Source organism: Pelecanus crispus, chromosome 1 (assembly GCF_030463565.1).
Source record: "Pelecanus crispus isolate bPelCri1 chromosome 1, bPelCri1.pri, whole genome shotgun sequence".
NCBI lineage: Eukaryota > Metazoa > Chordata > Aves > Pelecaniformes > Pelecanidae > Pelecanus > Pelecanus crispus.
The window spans coordinates 168,284,581-168,298,164 of record NC_134643.1 but is presented as its reverse complement, the minus strand read 5'-3'; the positions used below and the strand labels follow the sequence as shown (position 1 = coordinate 168,298,164).

Sequence of the window (13,584 nt, the reverse complement as noted above, 5' to 3'; positions counted from 1 at the left end):
GTTAAATTTTTAAGATGCACTTCAGTATGTATAGCTGAGCTCTGATTCCCATCAAATGGTTTTAATTACTTTATAATCACATGGGATCCAGGGCTTGTCTACTGAGACAGATGTGTAATGACTCCCTTTCTGGCTTACCTCATAAGTACAGGAGTCTATCTGTCTAAAGTATACAGCACAAGTTTTGTCAAAGAAGAAAAAAATCCCACCTTGCTGTTTCAAAATTGGTCAGGACATACTTCCCCTTCCCCCTTCCCCCCCGCCAATACTGTAGGGGAAGCAGTCCCAATTTCAGTAAGAGCGTAACTGTTTCAGTTATTCCTCTAACAGAGTTGGCATGGGCATAGGTTATCTGCAGTTACTCGTGTTTGATAGGAAATTAAGTCTCCATATGGAATAATGGCCAATCTTGGTCACTCTGTTTTAAAGATGCAGGCAAGATAGGAAAGCCAGCTAAGGTGTTTATAGAGATACGATGCAAATACTATTTGAGAGGTTGTGCAGACTCTTGCATTGAAAGAAGGAGAGTTAGATTTGCCTAAAATATTTAAATTGAAAGTGATGCTGGAGACTGGTTGTTCCTTTCATGTCGTGGGACAGGATGAGAGGAAGAAAGGATGGTCTCTGAAATAGCAGGGCAGTAAGAAGCAGCAGTGATTCTTATGTTGGTTTGTGAGGTATTAGTGCTTTTAGAAGTAGTGACTGAGAAGAATTGATTAAATATCTTGCTCAATATACCGTGAATTAGTAATAAGTTTCCTGGTTTCATAGCAAACTTCTGTCATCCTGCTTCGACCTGCTTCCAACCCTCACCTCTCAGGTGGGGAGAGCAATGAGCTCTCTGAAAGAGGAAGATTCCTACACTGGAGAGTACCATCAAAATTGAAGTCTCTTCCGACTGAGAGAAAGTACAAAATGTACTTGCTGTCAGGTGTACTGGGTGCATTCCGTCTGTGGTGTGCAGCACTAAAAAACGTATCTTCCCATATGCTTGATACTTGCAGCCTTTACATAAGGGAGTCAATTTAAAAAAAGAGAAATCTAGTACTGTCATTGCAAATACTTGACCCCTGAGCAGCTTGGTTTCCACCAGTGGCGTGTGCTGTAGATCGTGTGGTGCTCAGAGAAGTTGAGCAATCTGATCTGCATCTGGCAGGACGTTGTGATGGGACCTCCCATTATTACATGAAGCAGATTAAGTATGCTGGTGCTTAAAATTATTGGGGTGGTAAAGCAGCATAATGAAATCCCTGTATTTTCATTATTTTTATCAGTTTTGACAACATACGTTGGGCACATGCATTAGTGTACGCTCCTGTTTGTTTTTTTCTAGTGACTGGACAAATTATTAAAAATATCAGCAAAAGCAAAAATGCTTTGTTCAAGCAGCAAATGACAGTGTCCAGTGATGTGAAAATGAATAGAAATTTTGTTTTGTTTGCAATAACATATGAAATTGTTGGAGCACTGGAAATACTTTTTGGAATTTTTTTCAATAACCAAAACAAGATTGCAGTGGTGTCAGCTGTCTGGGTAATACAAATTCATTAGCACTTCCTGCTGTCTTGCTCAGAAACAGTGAAAAACAAATGTAACACCTGCTGAGAAATAGCATCTGCTTGGAAATAATCTCGATGCAAGTACTTTGTCTAACTTGAGAAACCTAGGAGACTTGGATCTGCAAATGAGACTTTGAGGATTATAGCAGTGAAAGAAGAGCAGTCTCATTACAGACTTCAACAGTTGCTTCCCTTGATAAATCTTGATATCAAAGAATATTTAAACTTGGTGTCTTAAGTGTTCAGTTACCACTTACAATAATAATATAGGTTAAAAAAAAAAAAAGTGTAGCCCTGGACTTTCTTAAAAATTCATGAAGACATTACAGCACCTCTCTTGCTTTCATTCCTGAGAAATACAATTCTTGAAATAAAAGCAAGAGCATGCCTTTAGGAAAAACCCCTTAAAATATAACTGTCCGCATATTATGCGGAGGCGTAAAAAGCAAATATTTGTCTTTCACTAACTGTATGAATTTAGTGGTAATCTGAAATCCATCTTTATTGTCATTAAAGGGGAAGAGGCCTTCTATCGTGTCGATTGGGTGCAGACTGTGGGAGAAGCAGGCATATTAATTTAAAGACTCTGTATAAGGCATCCTTCAGTTGAACAGCAATGTATGGGACTAACACTGTGCAGTGGGCTCTTCAAATACTAGTCACTGAAACTTGCTGCTTGACTTCTGTTTCGTTCCAGTCCTAGATGCTCATTATGTTCATCCATGTGACTCTTGTAACATCTAGAGAGTGTTCTGACCTACCGCTAGTAACCTCCCTTCTCCTTCCTTTTCAAAAAGTGTGATGAATATAAAGAAAGAAAAGTACCTAATTTATATGTGAAAATGTATCTCCTACTCCAAGGTTTTCTAATTTGGAAAAAAAACATGGCAAGTTGAAATAAAAGTTTTGCTATTTATATATGGTAGTAGCAAAACTTCAGTTTTGGTGAGTGGTTGAGTTCTTTAATTTGAAGTTTGTAAGTCATTGTGTAATCTTTTTTTCATCCACCTTTTTAATAAAGCTATTAAAGACTATGAGACTGCTCAAGCCCATAGTGAAAATGACCAGCAGATTCGGGAGGGGCTAGAACGTGCCCAGAGGATGCTGAAGCAATCACAGAAGAGGGATTACTATAAAATCTTAGGAGTAAAAAGGTGAGATATTCGTATCTGAGATGATGATGTGAAAGTTGGTTATTAAACCAGTACATATGGGGCTGATCACTTGAATTTGTTCTGCTGAGTGTTAGTTTTTGTTCTTGTATCTTGCTCTGTTCACTTTCCTGGTGTACTAGTTTAGCAGTGTTCAGCTTTTAAGTAGCATTTGTTTACAGTTCCTTTAGAAAGAATGAAAGAACAACATTGGGAAGGAAGGAAATAAATCCCTTGGCAAGAAGTTCTTAGTATAGATGATCAAGAGTCAGGTGAATGAATTGGGGAAGAAATGAAGACTCAAAAGAATTGCTGAAAGCAACAAAAAATAAAATTGTGGCAAGTAATGTGACAGATTGGAAGAGTTTGAAAGGACTAACTGAAAGGTATCTAAAATACTTAGAATCTGTCATTAACCTTGAGAAACTAACGACTTCTATGAGGACCAAACAAATGTCCAGTTCAGAACTATATTGGTCATCCTTCCAATCATGAACTAATTTGATCTCTACTCTTTGTGCTTTTTGTTACTCACCTGATTGTAAATTCTTCAGACTGGGAACTGCATAGTAGCTGGCAGTAGCATCTTTCCAAGGAAAGTAAATGGGTGGTGAAGGAAAGAGTGAGTAATCTGTTTAAAGTTGCAACCTGCTTCCTCTGTTTTTTTGTGTAAACAATCTTCAGTGCCACCTGCAGAAGGTTAACTAGCACCTCATAATTTTCTGGTGCCCCTAATACTGTCTCAGTGTTTAAAATAAACCTGTAGATTCAGTAGTGTGGCATATGAACAATTAGAACATTTTAAGTTATCTGTTTTACCCATGCAGAAATGCTCGAAAGCAAGAAATCATAAAAGCTTACAGAAAGCTGGCATCCCAGTGGCACCCTGATAACTTCCAGAGTGAGGAAGAAAAGAAGAAAGCAGAGAAAAAATTCATTGATATAGCAGCTGCTAAAGAAGTCCTTACTGACCCGGGTAATGATTGTTCTTACGCAGTGACTTTGTTTTTTTTAAAATTACTTTTTTTTTTACAGTAATGTAACAATGCAGCAAGTGTAAGTCATAATAAGCATTACAGCTTCCCTTTTCTCCCCTTATCTGTCTTGAGAAAGCAATGCACTAATACTTGCATCCAATCTGTTGCATGAAGGTGTAAACATGGAATTATCTATTGTTCTTCAGTGACTTTAAACAAAAGTCAAATAAAAATTACTATTTCAAAGGTCTCTTTTTAGGATACCATCTTGCAGGGATTTCCAGGATTGCTTAACTCTGGAGACACTTACTTTAATGATGTGGTGTCTCCTTCTGCCTAAAGTTCTGTTGCAAACTACGTTTGGATTAACAGCACCTGAAGTACTCCAGAGGGACCCTCAAAATTGGCCATTGTTGTGTGTATCAAAGCCTAGATGCCTTGTGCAAACAGATGCTCTGCAAACAGAGCATTTCCCTGAGGGCAGGGGACTGAGTTCTCGTTTCCTGTTGGCGTGAGGGAGAGGATGCCCTCACTGCTGGTCTGTGGCCGGGCTCCTGGGGCTGGCCCAGTCCCTGGGAGCAAGAAGCCCTGTCAGATCTGGCTGTCTGCTGTTCAGCTCTGGAGGAGGGGAAAAAAGTGAAGAATACGGTCGCTTTCCTGGGAGACCCTGTGGTATGGTGACTAGGAGGTCTGATGGCTGTCTTGCCAAGAGATGAGCAGAAGGGGTTGGACCATTTAGTCTCAAGAATGTAATAAAAACCAGGATGGTGTGGTTATCTTGCCTCCCTTAAAAAAAAAACAAGCAAGCAAGCAACCACCACCAACAACAAAACTCCAAAACCCAATAGAAGAACAACCAAAAAAAAAAAAACCCCAAAACCCTCAGCTGGAGCCATCTGTTAAGTTCTTGTCTTAAAACTGTTCCTGTATGGTCACTGGAAAGAGAAGCACATAGAAGACTTAGATATTTTTATCTTCAACTGTTCAGGATCATCTAAGTGATAATTAAGCAGATAGGCTCAGACTTTCCTGGGGGAAGGAGGGATCCGAGAGTTACGAACCACATTACAAGCGCTTCTGGTCAGAAAACGTTCTTCTGTGTTCATGTGATCTTTGTTCATAATCACCAGCACAAATTAGGAGATTTATATACTGGAAGCGTCTGAGATGCTGTTTGCCCTGTCAACGTCTCCAGGATGTGTTCATCTACTTGACACTGTTTCTTATGTCACACTTACCATTCCTGTCAAACCAGCTGGGCAAGAAAAGTAACACCAGTTTTATTTGGCTTTTGTAATGCCATCTGTATTGCTTTCTGTCTCTGCAGTGACATTCTCTCCTTTCATCCAGGTCATTTTCTGGCTCTAGCGACCATGTTGGTTATGTAAAGAAAAATTATAAAGCATGTGGACCTCTGAAACTCTGAGCTTTGATTCGCAAGCTTATTATCATACGGCTCTGGTGTACTTTGAGGCCATCTTCCACATTCCTTCCCCAGCCAGGCTCATGGTTCCGCCCTAACTCACTCCTTGGCTTCCCTTCTCTGTCTTGATAAAATGGGTGTCCTGAAAAAGTGCTGGGTGATCAGAAACCTTGTGGTGCTTGCAGGCTGCTGGAAGGTTGAATGCGGGTGTAAAACAGAATAGTGGTGTAGCCTGTGACTTCCCTGTGGGTCTCAGGGAAGTCTTTCAACTTTGTCCCTGCTGGACAAAACTACTTAAAGAACATGCTTTCTGCCTCCAGACTGCTGTCCCCTAGACATCTCTCTGCCTGAGTGGTGTGTGGAGAAGATTGAAAACATTTGGGGCTCTGCGTACTGACTTTCATGCTGTTGCTGAATGATCAATATTGGAATTTATTGGTTGCAAAGAATTGGCAGGGTACAGGTACATGGTCTGTCCTCGGACTATCCTGAGTGAGTGCAGCTATGAGAGAATAGGTCTAATAAACTCATCAAGGACAAAATGTTATTTGTGGGACACAGTTGGTCAAAGTGCAACTGTCCTGACCCTGTTGAAATTCATACCTGTCCTGTTGGACAGCCAGGTACTATCTTGCCTTGTTTTAAACTAAATGACTTGTTTGAAGTTTTTCGTATGGTGTTTTCACGGAGTTACTCTCTTCTCTGCCAGTCTCCTGGACAGCTTTGAAAAACTCAAAGTAATTTGGTTCTACAGATGCTGCCAATACAAATGATAATTGCAGCTCTCTGGCCTCGGGGGGGGGGTTCTGAATTGGTTCTTGGTCATCAAAGATGCTTGGTGTTACTGCCCTAACTGCTCTGCCATGATTCCACCTTGGTTTTGTTTCCTTCAGAAATGAGGCGGAAGTTTGATGCAGGAGAAGACCCACTGGATGCAGAGAGTCAGCAGGGTGGGGGCAACCCTTTCCACAGGAACTGGAACACGTGGCAAGGATTCAACCCCTTTGGCTCTGGCGGAGGACCATTTACATTCAAATTTCACTTCAGTTAGAGCCAAGACTGTTTCTGGTGGCTGCTGCTGTTTTTTACTTAATTTGTTGAAAAATAAAAAGTCTCTCACTTCAAGACCCAAAATCTTAATTTTTTTTAATGTTGTCCTTAACCCAGAGTCTTACTGCACTAGAAGAAAGCTCCTTCTTTCTTTTTAGTATTCAGAGAGGTGGCTTTGTGGTGAACTTGATAAGCTCATACTGGTTGGGGGGGGGGGGTGTGTTACTGCCTATGTATTTGTTGTGGATATATGCAGGATGTGTTTATTCCTATGGATGGGAAAAACAGTAAGAGGCTACTTAGGACAACACTTAAACATAAATTTAGGACTCAAGTATATGCTTAAAGGTAAAAATGCATGTAAATATTTTTCTGAATCAGGGCCTAATAAACATGGAAAGGGTAGTTACAGTAGTCTTTACGTTAACATATTGTTAGTCATTGTGCTCAGCAGAATGATCCATCTCTCAGTATTCTTAAAAGGAAACCCCTAGTGACCGCCTGCTGTATTACTGTCGGCAGTGCCATAGGTAGGGTGAAGAGGCTGCGTACTGAACGAGTCTGAACAATCGCTCTGAAAGAAGATCACTTGTAAGTAATTGTATCTGAAAATGTCTACTCACTTTATTCATTAACCTGAAATGAAGGGGGATGATTTCCCTGGTGATAATTGTCAAATACGAAAGTTAAAAAAAAATATATATACCTGGTGTTTTTTGAAAGACTTTTTCTGAGTGTGATTTGGGATGTTTAGGTATCACTTTTGAGTAGTTTGCGCTTTAGCAAAATATCTGCTTGAGATTTGAGCAAAAAATTTGATGTGACATTTCCCCAACTGTGCAGCAGTTTGTTACTTCTCTGTACATAAACTCAGAACTAATACAGGTTGTGAGGTGAGTGTACTGCGGACTGTAGGAGTATGATATTAACTCTAGCCTTCCCCCATAATACAACTTCATTTCTGCTGGGTGATGCAACAGTGAGTTAATACGATGTGAAATTGTTTGAAGTAATTTTATGTTTTGAGTAACAGCCACAGTACTGCAAAAACAACTGCCGGTGTGCAAAAAGGGGGTCTAACTTTCCGTTAGCCAAAAGTCTGGTTTATTTTTTCTCTATGCACGTGGCTAAAATTGGTTTAGTGTATTGATAGAACTGTGTGAATGCGATGTGAGGTATTACCAGGACTGAGCTGCTATGAGTGAATAGCCTTCTCGTTCTGTCACCGAATATATTGTAATTGCTGATGAGTTTAATCAGCAGGCATTTTCCTAGAATGCAAGAATTAGAGTTCATCAATGTTTTGTTGATTGGATTTTAACTGGAAAACAATAATCAGTTGATAGGAATCTTCTCTCACTTCAACTCATGGCATTCAAAAGCATAAGCAGCCTCAGCAAAACAAATGAAATTAGCAAATCAGGCCTTCAGTCTCAAAGTGGGTTTTTTATTACAGTAATCCAAGTTGCTATTGAAGCGTAACCCTTGTCTCCTGCCTCAAGTACTTTACAAACATAATTGTGAGGCCATGTGGCTTTGTAAAATGTTTTTCAACAGGAATTTAAAGGTCTATGTGCGTTCAGCAGAAATTTATCTTCAAGCTGAAGAGTGCATGTGGCTGTTTCTAACAGTTTATGGGACAAAACCACCCCAGCAGCCTATTAAAACTCCAGTGTCGGATATTTTCTAAGTTGAATGACTTTCTAGAAGTTTGACTTCTGCTTTTCACCTGTCTGAAAGCTTTTTGTTTAAACTGTAGAAAATGCTCAGGACGCTGTTCACGCCGTTCTAGGCTAGCGTGGTTCTCGTAGGACCTCTAGGGCTCAGACATAGGAACCTGCCGCACAATGAATAACCTCTTGCCCCGTGGTATCGGCCGCCGCAGGCAGCTCTCTGCGCACGTGCTTTTCGCTCGCCGTACGTAAAAGGTCGGTAGGTGGCTTGCACGTACGACGGCCTCTCTTGGCTGGCGTCAGCCCGCTGTCCCCGAGGGGCGAGCTGCTCCCGGCCGCGCTTGCTGCGAGCTGGGTGGCTGCTGCCTGGTTTGCCGGTTGTACGTGTTCGTGCGCGAGCCGCTGCTCTCTCTAAACACTTTTATATTGCCTTGTTCACTACAGGAGGGGCTGTTTTTAAATTAGTATTAAAAGACCAGTGTAGGCAGTATGTCGTATTTTGTACATACCAGGAGTGTTGCTCAGTCTGAGGAAGTCACAGTAAATACCACAGACAGCTGTGTTTGTGTGCTAGGGAAGTGCTAGAAATGATACGTCTTCTTTTAAAGGACTGCCCGTGTTCAGCTTTTTTGTTCCCATCCCTCTCTTTCTTTTAAAAGCTATAGCTGAGAAAATTCTTCCCTGGTTTTTAATTTTTTTTTTTTTTTTTTTTTTTTTTTGGTAAGGGGAGGAATAAGATGGTCCCTCATAAGTAATTATCATTCATATGAGGCACTGATGTTAGAGCAGTGCGTATTTGTTTCTCTAGGGCAGTGGACAGTTCTACTGTGCACTGGAAGCAGTCAGGAACAAAAAGGATTATGTTTATTTTGAGAATGAGTGGGAAAGGGAAAATTGCCTATTAAGGGGGGAAAAAAAAAAAAAAAAGGCTTGAGTGTAGCCAGCACAAGAGGGAAGATGATTAATGCATGAATGCTGTTCATAGGTTCCTTCTGTGGAAGTCAGTGTCTTGAAAACAAAAACACAAAATGACAAGGGGGAATAAGGCTTTCTGATATTAAGTGGCTGCTGATTAAAAGAAGTGTTATCGCTCTGGGGCTGTTTTTAAGGGAGCAGATGCTGGCTTTTAGCTCTAGGGTACTTCTGAAAATACAGAAGGACAAAGTTGTGATAAGACGAAAGTATTTACATGTCAACTATCTCCAGATAATGGTGATGCATTTCCTGATGTGACTTTAGAAAATGAAGCGCTGGTAACACACTGAGTGTTAATGGTGCAAGTGATGTACAAGGAAGCTGAATTCGCCTTTTTATTTATTAGTGGGTGTCTGTAGTGCAATAATGTTCTATAACTGAACATTGAAATAAATGTCTTGTTAGTTTGTAAACCCCGAGATGTGCATGAAGCATCGTTACAATAATTGGCCTACATGTAGATGCAAACTTTCTCTGTTGAATTCTCTCTTTCAGTTTTAATAAACTAGTTTCCAGCTTGTTTTAAAATGAAGGTGGGGGGGAGCGTATTTTACTCGATTCATGCTTAATACTGATGTATTAATAAATCAGTATTGAAACAGATTCAAAGTGAATTATAAAGTTAAGAGCTCAAACTTGTGACATATGCAGAAAATATGTCAGCTTAAACTTTTTTTAAAAAAAATAAAGCTTGTTATCGTTTCAGTTTTCAGACCAGTGTTTGGAATAAAGAATTATTCTTCTGTTTAGGACTGTGATTTGTAGGAGCTTTGCTGGAAACTAGCCAGTATAGCATAGCAGGTTAGTTGTATTTAAAAGTGCCTTATTGTAAGGTATTGTTTGTTTGCTCTGTAATACACACTTTGATCCATAAAATAATGAAAAAATAAATGGGAGAATTAATTTTTTTTTTGCCCTCAGCAAATCTCAAAGTAGCAGTTTTACGTTTTAAGAAGGATAAGTTAAAGCTAGCCAGAGATTTATCAAATGTTTCAAATTATAAAATGTCTTTATATAAACTCATAATTCTAAAAAGCAAGAACTGTTTTTTCTAGAACTGTGGGAATTATTTTATGGTATTTTTCACAATAAAGATATTTATGATGCCAAGAAAGCACTGCAGTGTATTTGTCTGCCCTTCCTTCCTCATCCTGCTCTCCCAAGTCTGAAGTTGTGCAGAAATGCAGTACAAGGCTGCCAAAACGCCGGCTTGGGGGCTAAATTAAAATTCTGTAAGCAGCCAATGCACAAGTTGTCAGGCTTTAACAAGCAAGGTGCAGAGGGTTTGGATACTTCACGCTTAGGTTTCAAACCTTGGTTTCCCTCCTGTTAGGCCGGACACGGGTAGCGTCTGCCTGTGGCTGCAGCCCCCTCTCCCTGCAGCTGAGCAGGTAGCCGGGGTGCGGCGACACGCGTTGTGTTGCAGGTAGGAGGGCAAGGTTTGACCAACTGTCCTGGAGCCGTACCCGGCTGCGTTCCGGGGCGCTGGGGGCAGAGTCGAATCTGGGGCAGTCTTTCTGGGTCGCAGCCTGCCCCAGGAAAGCCTCTGGCCCCTCGGCTGTGGTTGGCATGAGGGGAGAGGAGGAATCCCCTCTGCCCTCTTGCCTGAGGCTGGAACCGGGGAGAGAAGGTGGGTGGCTGAGGGCACAGGGGAGGTGTAAGGTGAGTGTGTACTCTAGGCGTGATTTCTAGGCAATGACAAAAACCACCTTTTAAGACAGTAAAGTGATTTTGTTCGTTTGTTTATTATTTTCTTTTCAATCCAGTAAATGTTCTAATGGGGCTGGCAAAAGTACCAGAACTTGGAAGGCAGGTGAGAAGTTGTTGAGCCTGCAGCAGTTACTTAAGCAGCAGCTCTTTCAGCTAGGCTTCACCGCCAGCTGAGGAGGAGAAGAGGCAGTGCTGCTCTGCAAGGGCAGAGTCTGGAGGAGGCTGGAGCAGAAGCTGCATCATGGGCCTCTGAGCAGACTGGGCCCTCAAAATACTCCAGCAGAGCTTGAACTCCATCAGTGACTTCACTGAAGAAAGCATCAATTCATACACACAGAGAACTCGCATGACTGGAGGATCGTGATGGATGGCTATAGGGTGTTTTGTAAAGACAGGCAGGGAAGAAGAGGAGGAGGAGGAGGAGGAGTTGTGCTCTATGTTAAGGGGAACCTTGAATCTATAGAAGTCAACTACGGTGATTGTGGAAGCCCTATCGAATGCCTCTGGGTCAAGGTCAGAGGGCTTATCTCCAAGGGGGATCTTACAGTAGGCATCTGCTACTGACCTCCAAACCAAGATGATAAAGCCAACAAAGCCATATTTGGGTCACTTGAGCAAGCTTTGAGTCAATAAAACCTGGTTCTTATGGGTGATTTCAACTACCCAGACATTTGTTGGAGGAACAATACCGCAGCTCAGATGTCGCCCATCCGGTTCCTGGAATAGGTGGAGGACTGCTTCCTCATACAAGTGTTAGATGTGCCAACCAGGAATGAGGCACTGCTGGACTTGCTACCGACAAACCAAGAAAACCTGCTTTGTAGTATGTTGGTTAGCAATAGCCTTGGCTGCAGTGATGGCAGTATTGTGGAGCTTGGGCTCCTGCTGAGCATGCTGAAAGTTAGTGTAAGACAAAGGTTTTAGATTTTTAGAAGAGCAAACTTCAGCTCGCTCAGAGCTCAATTGGGCAGGATGCCATGGGAAGCTTCCATGGAGGATAAAGGAGCTAGTGAGTGCTGGCAGTTTTTCCAGAATGCTCTCCTGGAAGCACAAAAAGAGTTCATCCCCCTTAAAGGTGAGGGAAGTAGGTGAAGGAAGAGGCGCCCTTGGCTTAATTGTGAGCTTGAGACTGCTCAAAAGAGAACGTACCAGAGATGCAAAAGCGGACGAACACCCATTAAGGACTACAAGGGTGGTGCCAGGGTCTGCAGAGATGCAGTTAAAAAAGCAAAAGCTGAGCCTGAATTGAAATTGGCCAGAGCTGTGAAAAACTACAAGAAAGGGTTCTTTGGGTATGTAAACAACAAGCAGAAACAGAAGGAAGATATTGGCCCCCTGTTAAATGGGAGAGGTGCATTAGTCACCAACGATGCTGAAAAGGCAGAGGTTCTCAATGCTTTCTTCACCTCTGTCTTCAACAGCACTGCTGGGCCCCAGGCCTTGGGAACAAAAATCCAGGGTGATCAAACACAGAGCCACTGTTGGTGAAGGAAGAGTTTGTGTGTGAACCATTACAGGAGCTTGACCCCTACAAATCGCTGGGCCCTGATGTTATTCCCCCCGAGGGTGTTAAGAGAGCTGGCTGATGCCGTTGCGAGGCTGCGCTCTCCACAATCTTTGAGAAGTCGTGGAGATCGGGGGATGTCCCAGAAGACTGGAAGAAGGCTGATGTCACCCCCATCTACAAGACAGGCTTAAGGAGGTTCCAGGAAATTATAGGCCCATCAGTCTTACCTCAGTCCCTGGGAAAGTTATGGAAGGAATCCTCCTGGGGGCTATCACAAGTCAAATGAAGCGCATGACTGGGAGAAGCCAGCACGGCTTCACCAAGGGCAAATCGTGCTTGAGAAACCTGCTCGCCTTCTACGACAAAGTAACCTGCTCGGTTGATGTGGGGTGAGCGGTGGACGTTGTCTACCTGGCTTTCTCCAAGGCTTTTGAAATGGCTTCCCACAGCCTCCTCTTAGAGAAACTGAGGTGTGCTGAGAATGGTTGGACCAGATGATCGTTGAGGTCCCTTCCAACCTGGTATTCTACAAAGTCTTGGTGTGAAGACAAGTGCTTGATTTAGGAAAAAGGTTAAAAGGAACCTTACCGAGAAATATTTTCAATACTGAAGCTCTGGCTCATCCACAATACTGCACTAATGTCTGGGTGGTTCATTTTCTGTTAAACTCACAAGCTGATATTAAGAGGAAGAGTAAGACCTAGAAAAGACATTGTAATTGTAATAGTAATATGAATATAAATTATATAAACTCTCCCTTTGAACAGTTCAAATACTATTTTGCTTATTTACTGATTTGAACCAGGTTTCGGTAACACTCCTGTAATCCAGGATGTGTTTTCTTCCCTTTCACAGGGCAGAGCACACAGATTGGAAATTAGAAATAAGCTCTCTCTGCACCTCTACGTTCTCACCCGACAGCAGATTCCGAGTTTGGAATATTGCCGTTGCTTCCCAGCACACACACATTCTTCAGATTAAAGACATTTGAGGACTTGCAATTTTTTTTTGCCTTGGATCTATTAACCAAGCATTTAATGGTTATTGTAGAATACAAAATAGGAGAACAGAAAATAATTATTTTTTCTCCAGTGGTACCTTTAATATTTTGTACAACATATACAATCCATTGCTTTAGTATTAAAAAAAAAAATGATATGCTAATGAATCAGTGCTGCTTTAAAGAGATCTTTGAAAAGTAGTTAATGTATTTGCCAGACCTCTGTGTTTTATAAACCAATATATCATTTCAAAAAAGAGTTTTCCTTCAAAATATTATTAGGCAGAAAAAAGAAAGGCTGTAAAACATTTTTTTACAAATATATACAACACTGTAGAAAATGGCGTGAGACCTTTTAAATCTTCAAAATATCTCCAGCAAATTACATTTCTAAGAAATTATATTCTAATCATTTATGTAAACTCAAGGAAATAGTATTTAAAGAGGTATTTTTAAAGCCTGTAGAAGTAATCCAATTTTAAAAAGAACAGGATGCTACAGATAAAATGAACAGGAAATCGGTGCGTAAATTATCTTTTTTTTTAATAATATACTATGT

At 41.3% G+C, this 13,584-nt stretch overlaps 1 protein-coding gene across 1 annotated transcript in view; it reads left to right on the top strand.

The window, feature by feature from the left end:
* DNAJC3 (DnaJ heat shock protein family (Hsp40) member C3) overlaps window positions 1-8,740 on the top strand; it is a 43,552-nt gene extending 34,812 nt beyond the window's left edge. Inside the window, exons 10-12 of the mRNA XM_075714743.1 lie at window positions 2,581-2,713; window positions 3,538-3,686; window positions 6,004-8,740. Coding sequence (XP_075570858.1) covers window positions 2,581-2,713; window positions 3,538-3,686; window positions 6,004-6,161 — 440 coding nt within the window. The 3' untranslated portion in view covers window positions 6,162-8,740. The remainder of the gene's footprint in view (window positions 1-2,580; window positions 2,714-3,537; window positions 3,687-6,003) is intronic.
* Window positions 8,741-13,584: the final 4,844 nt, after the last annotated feature.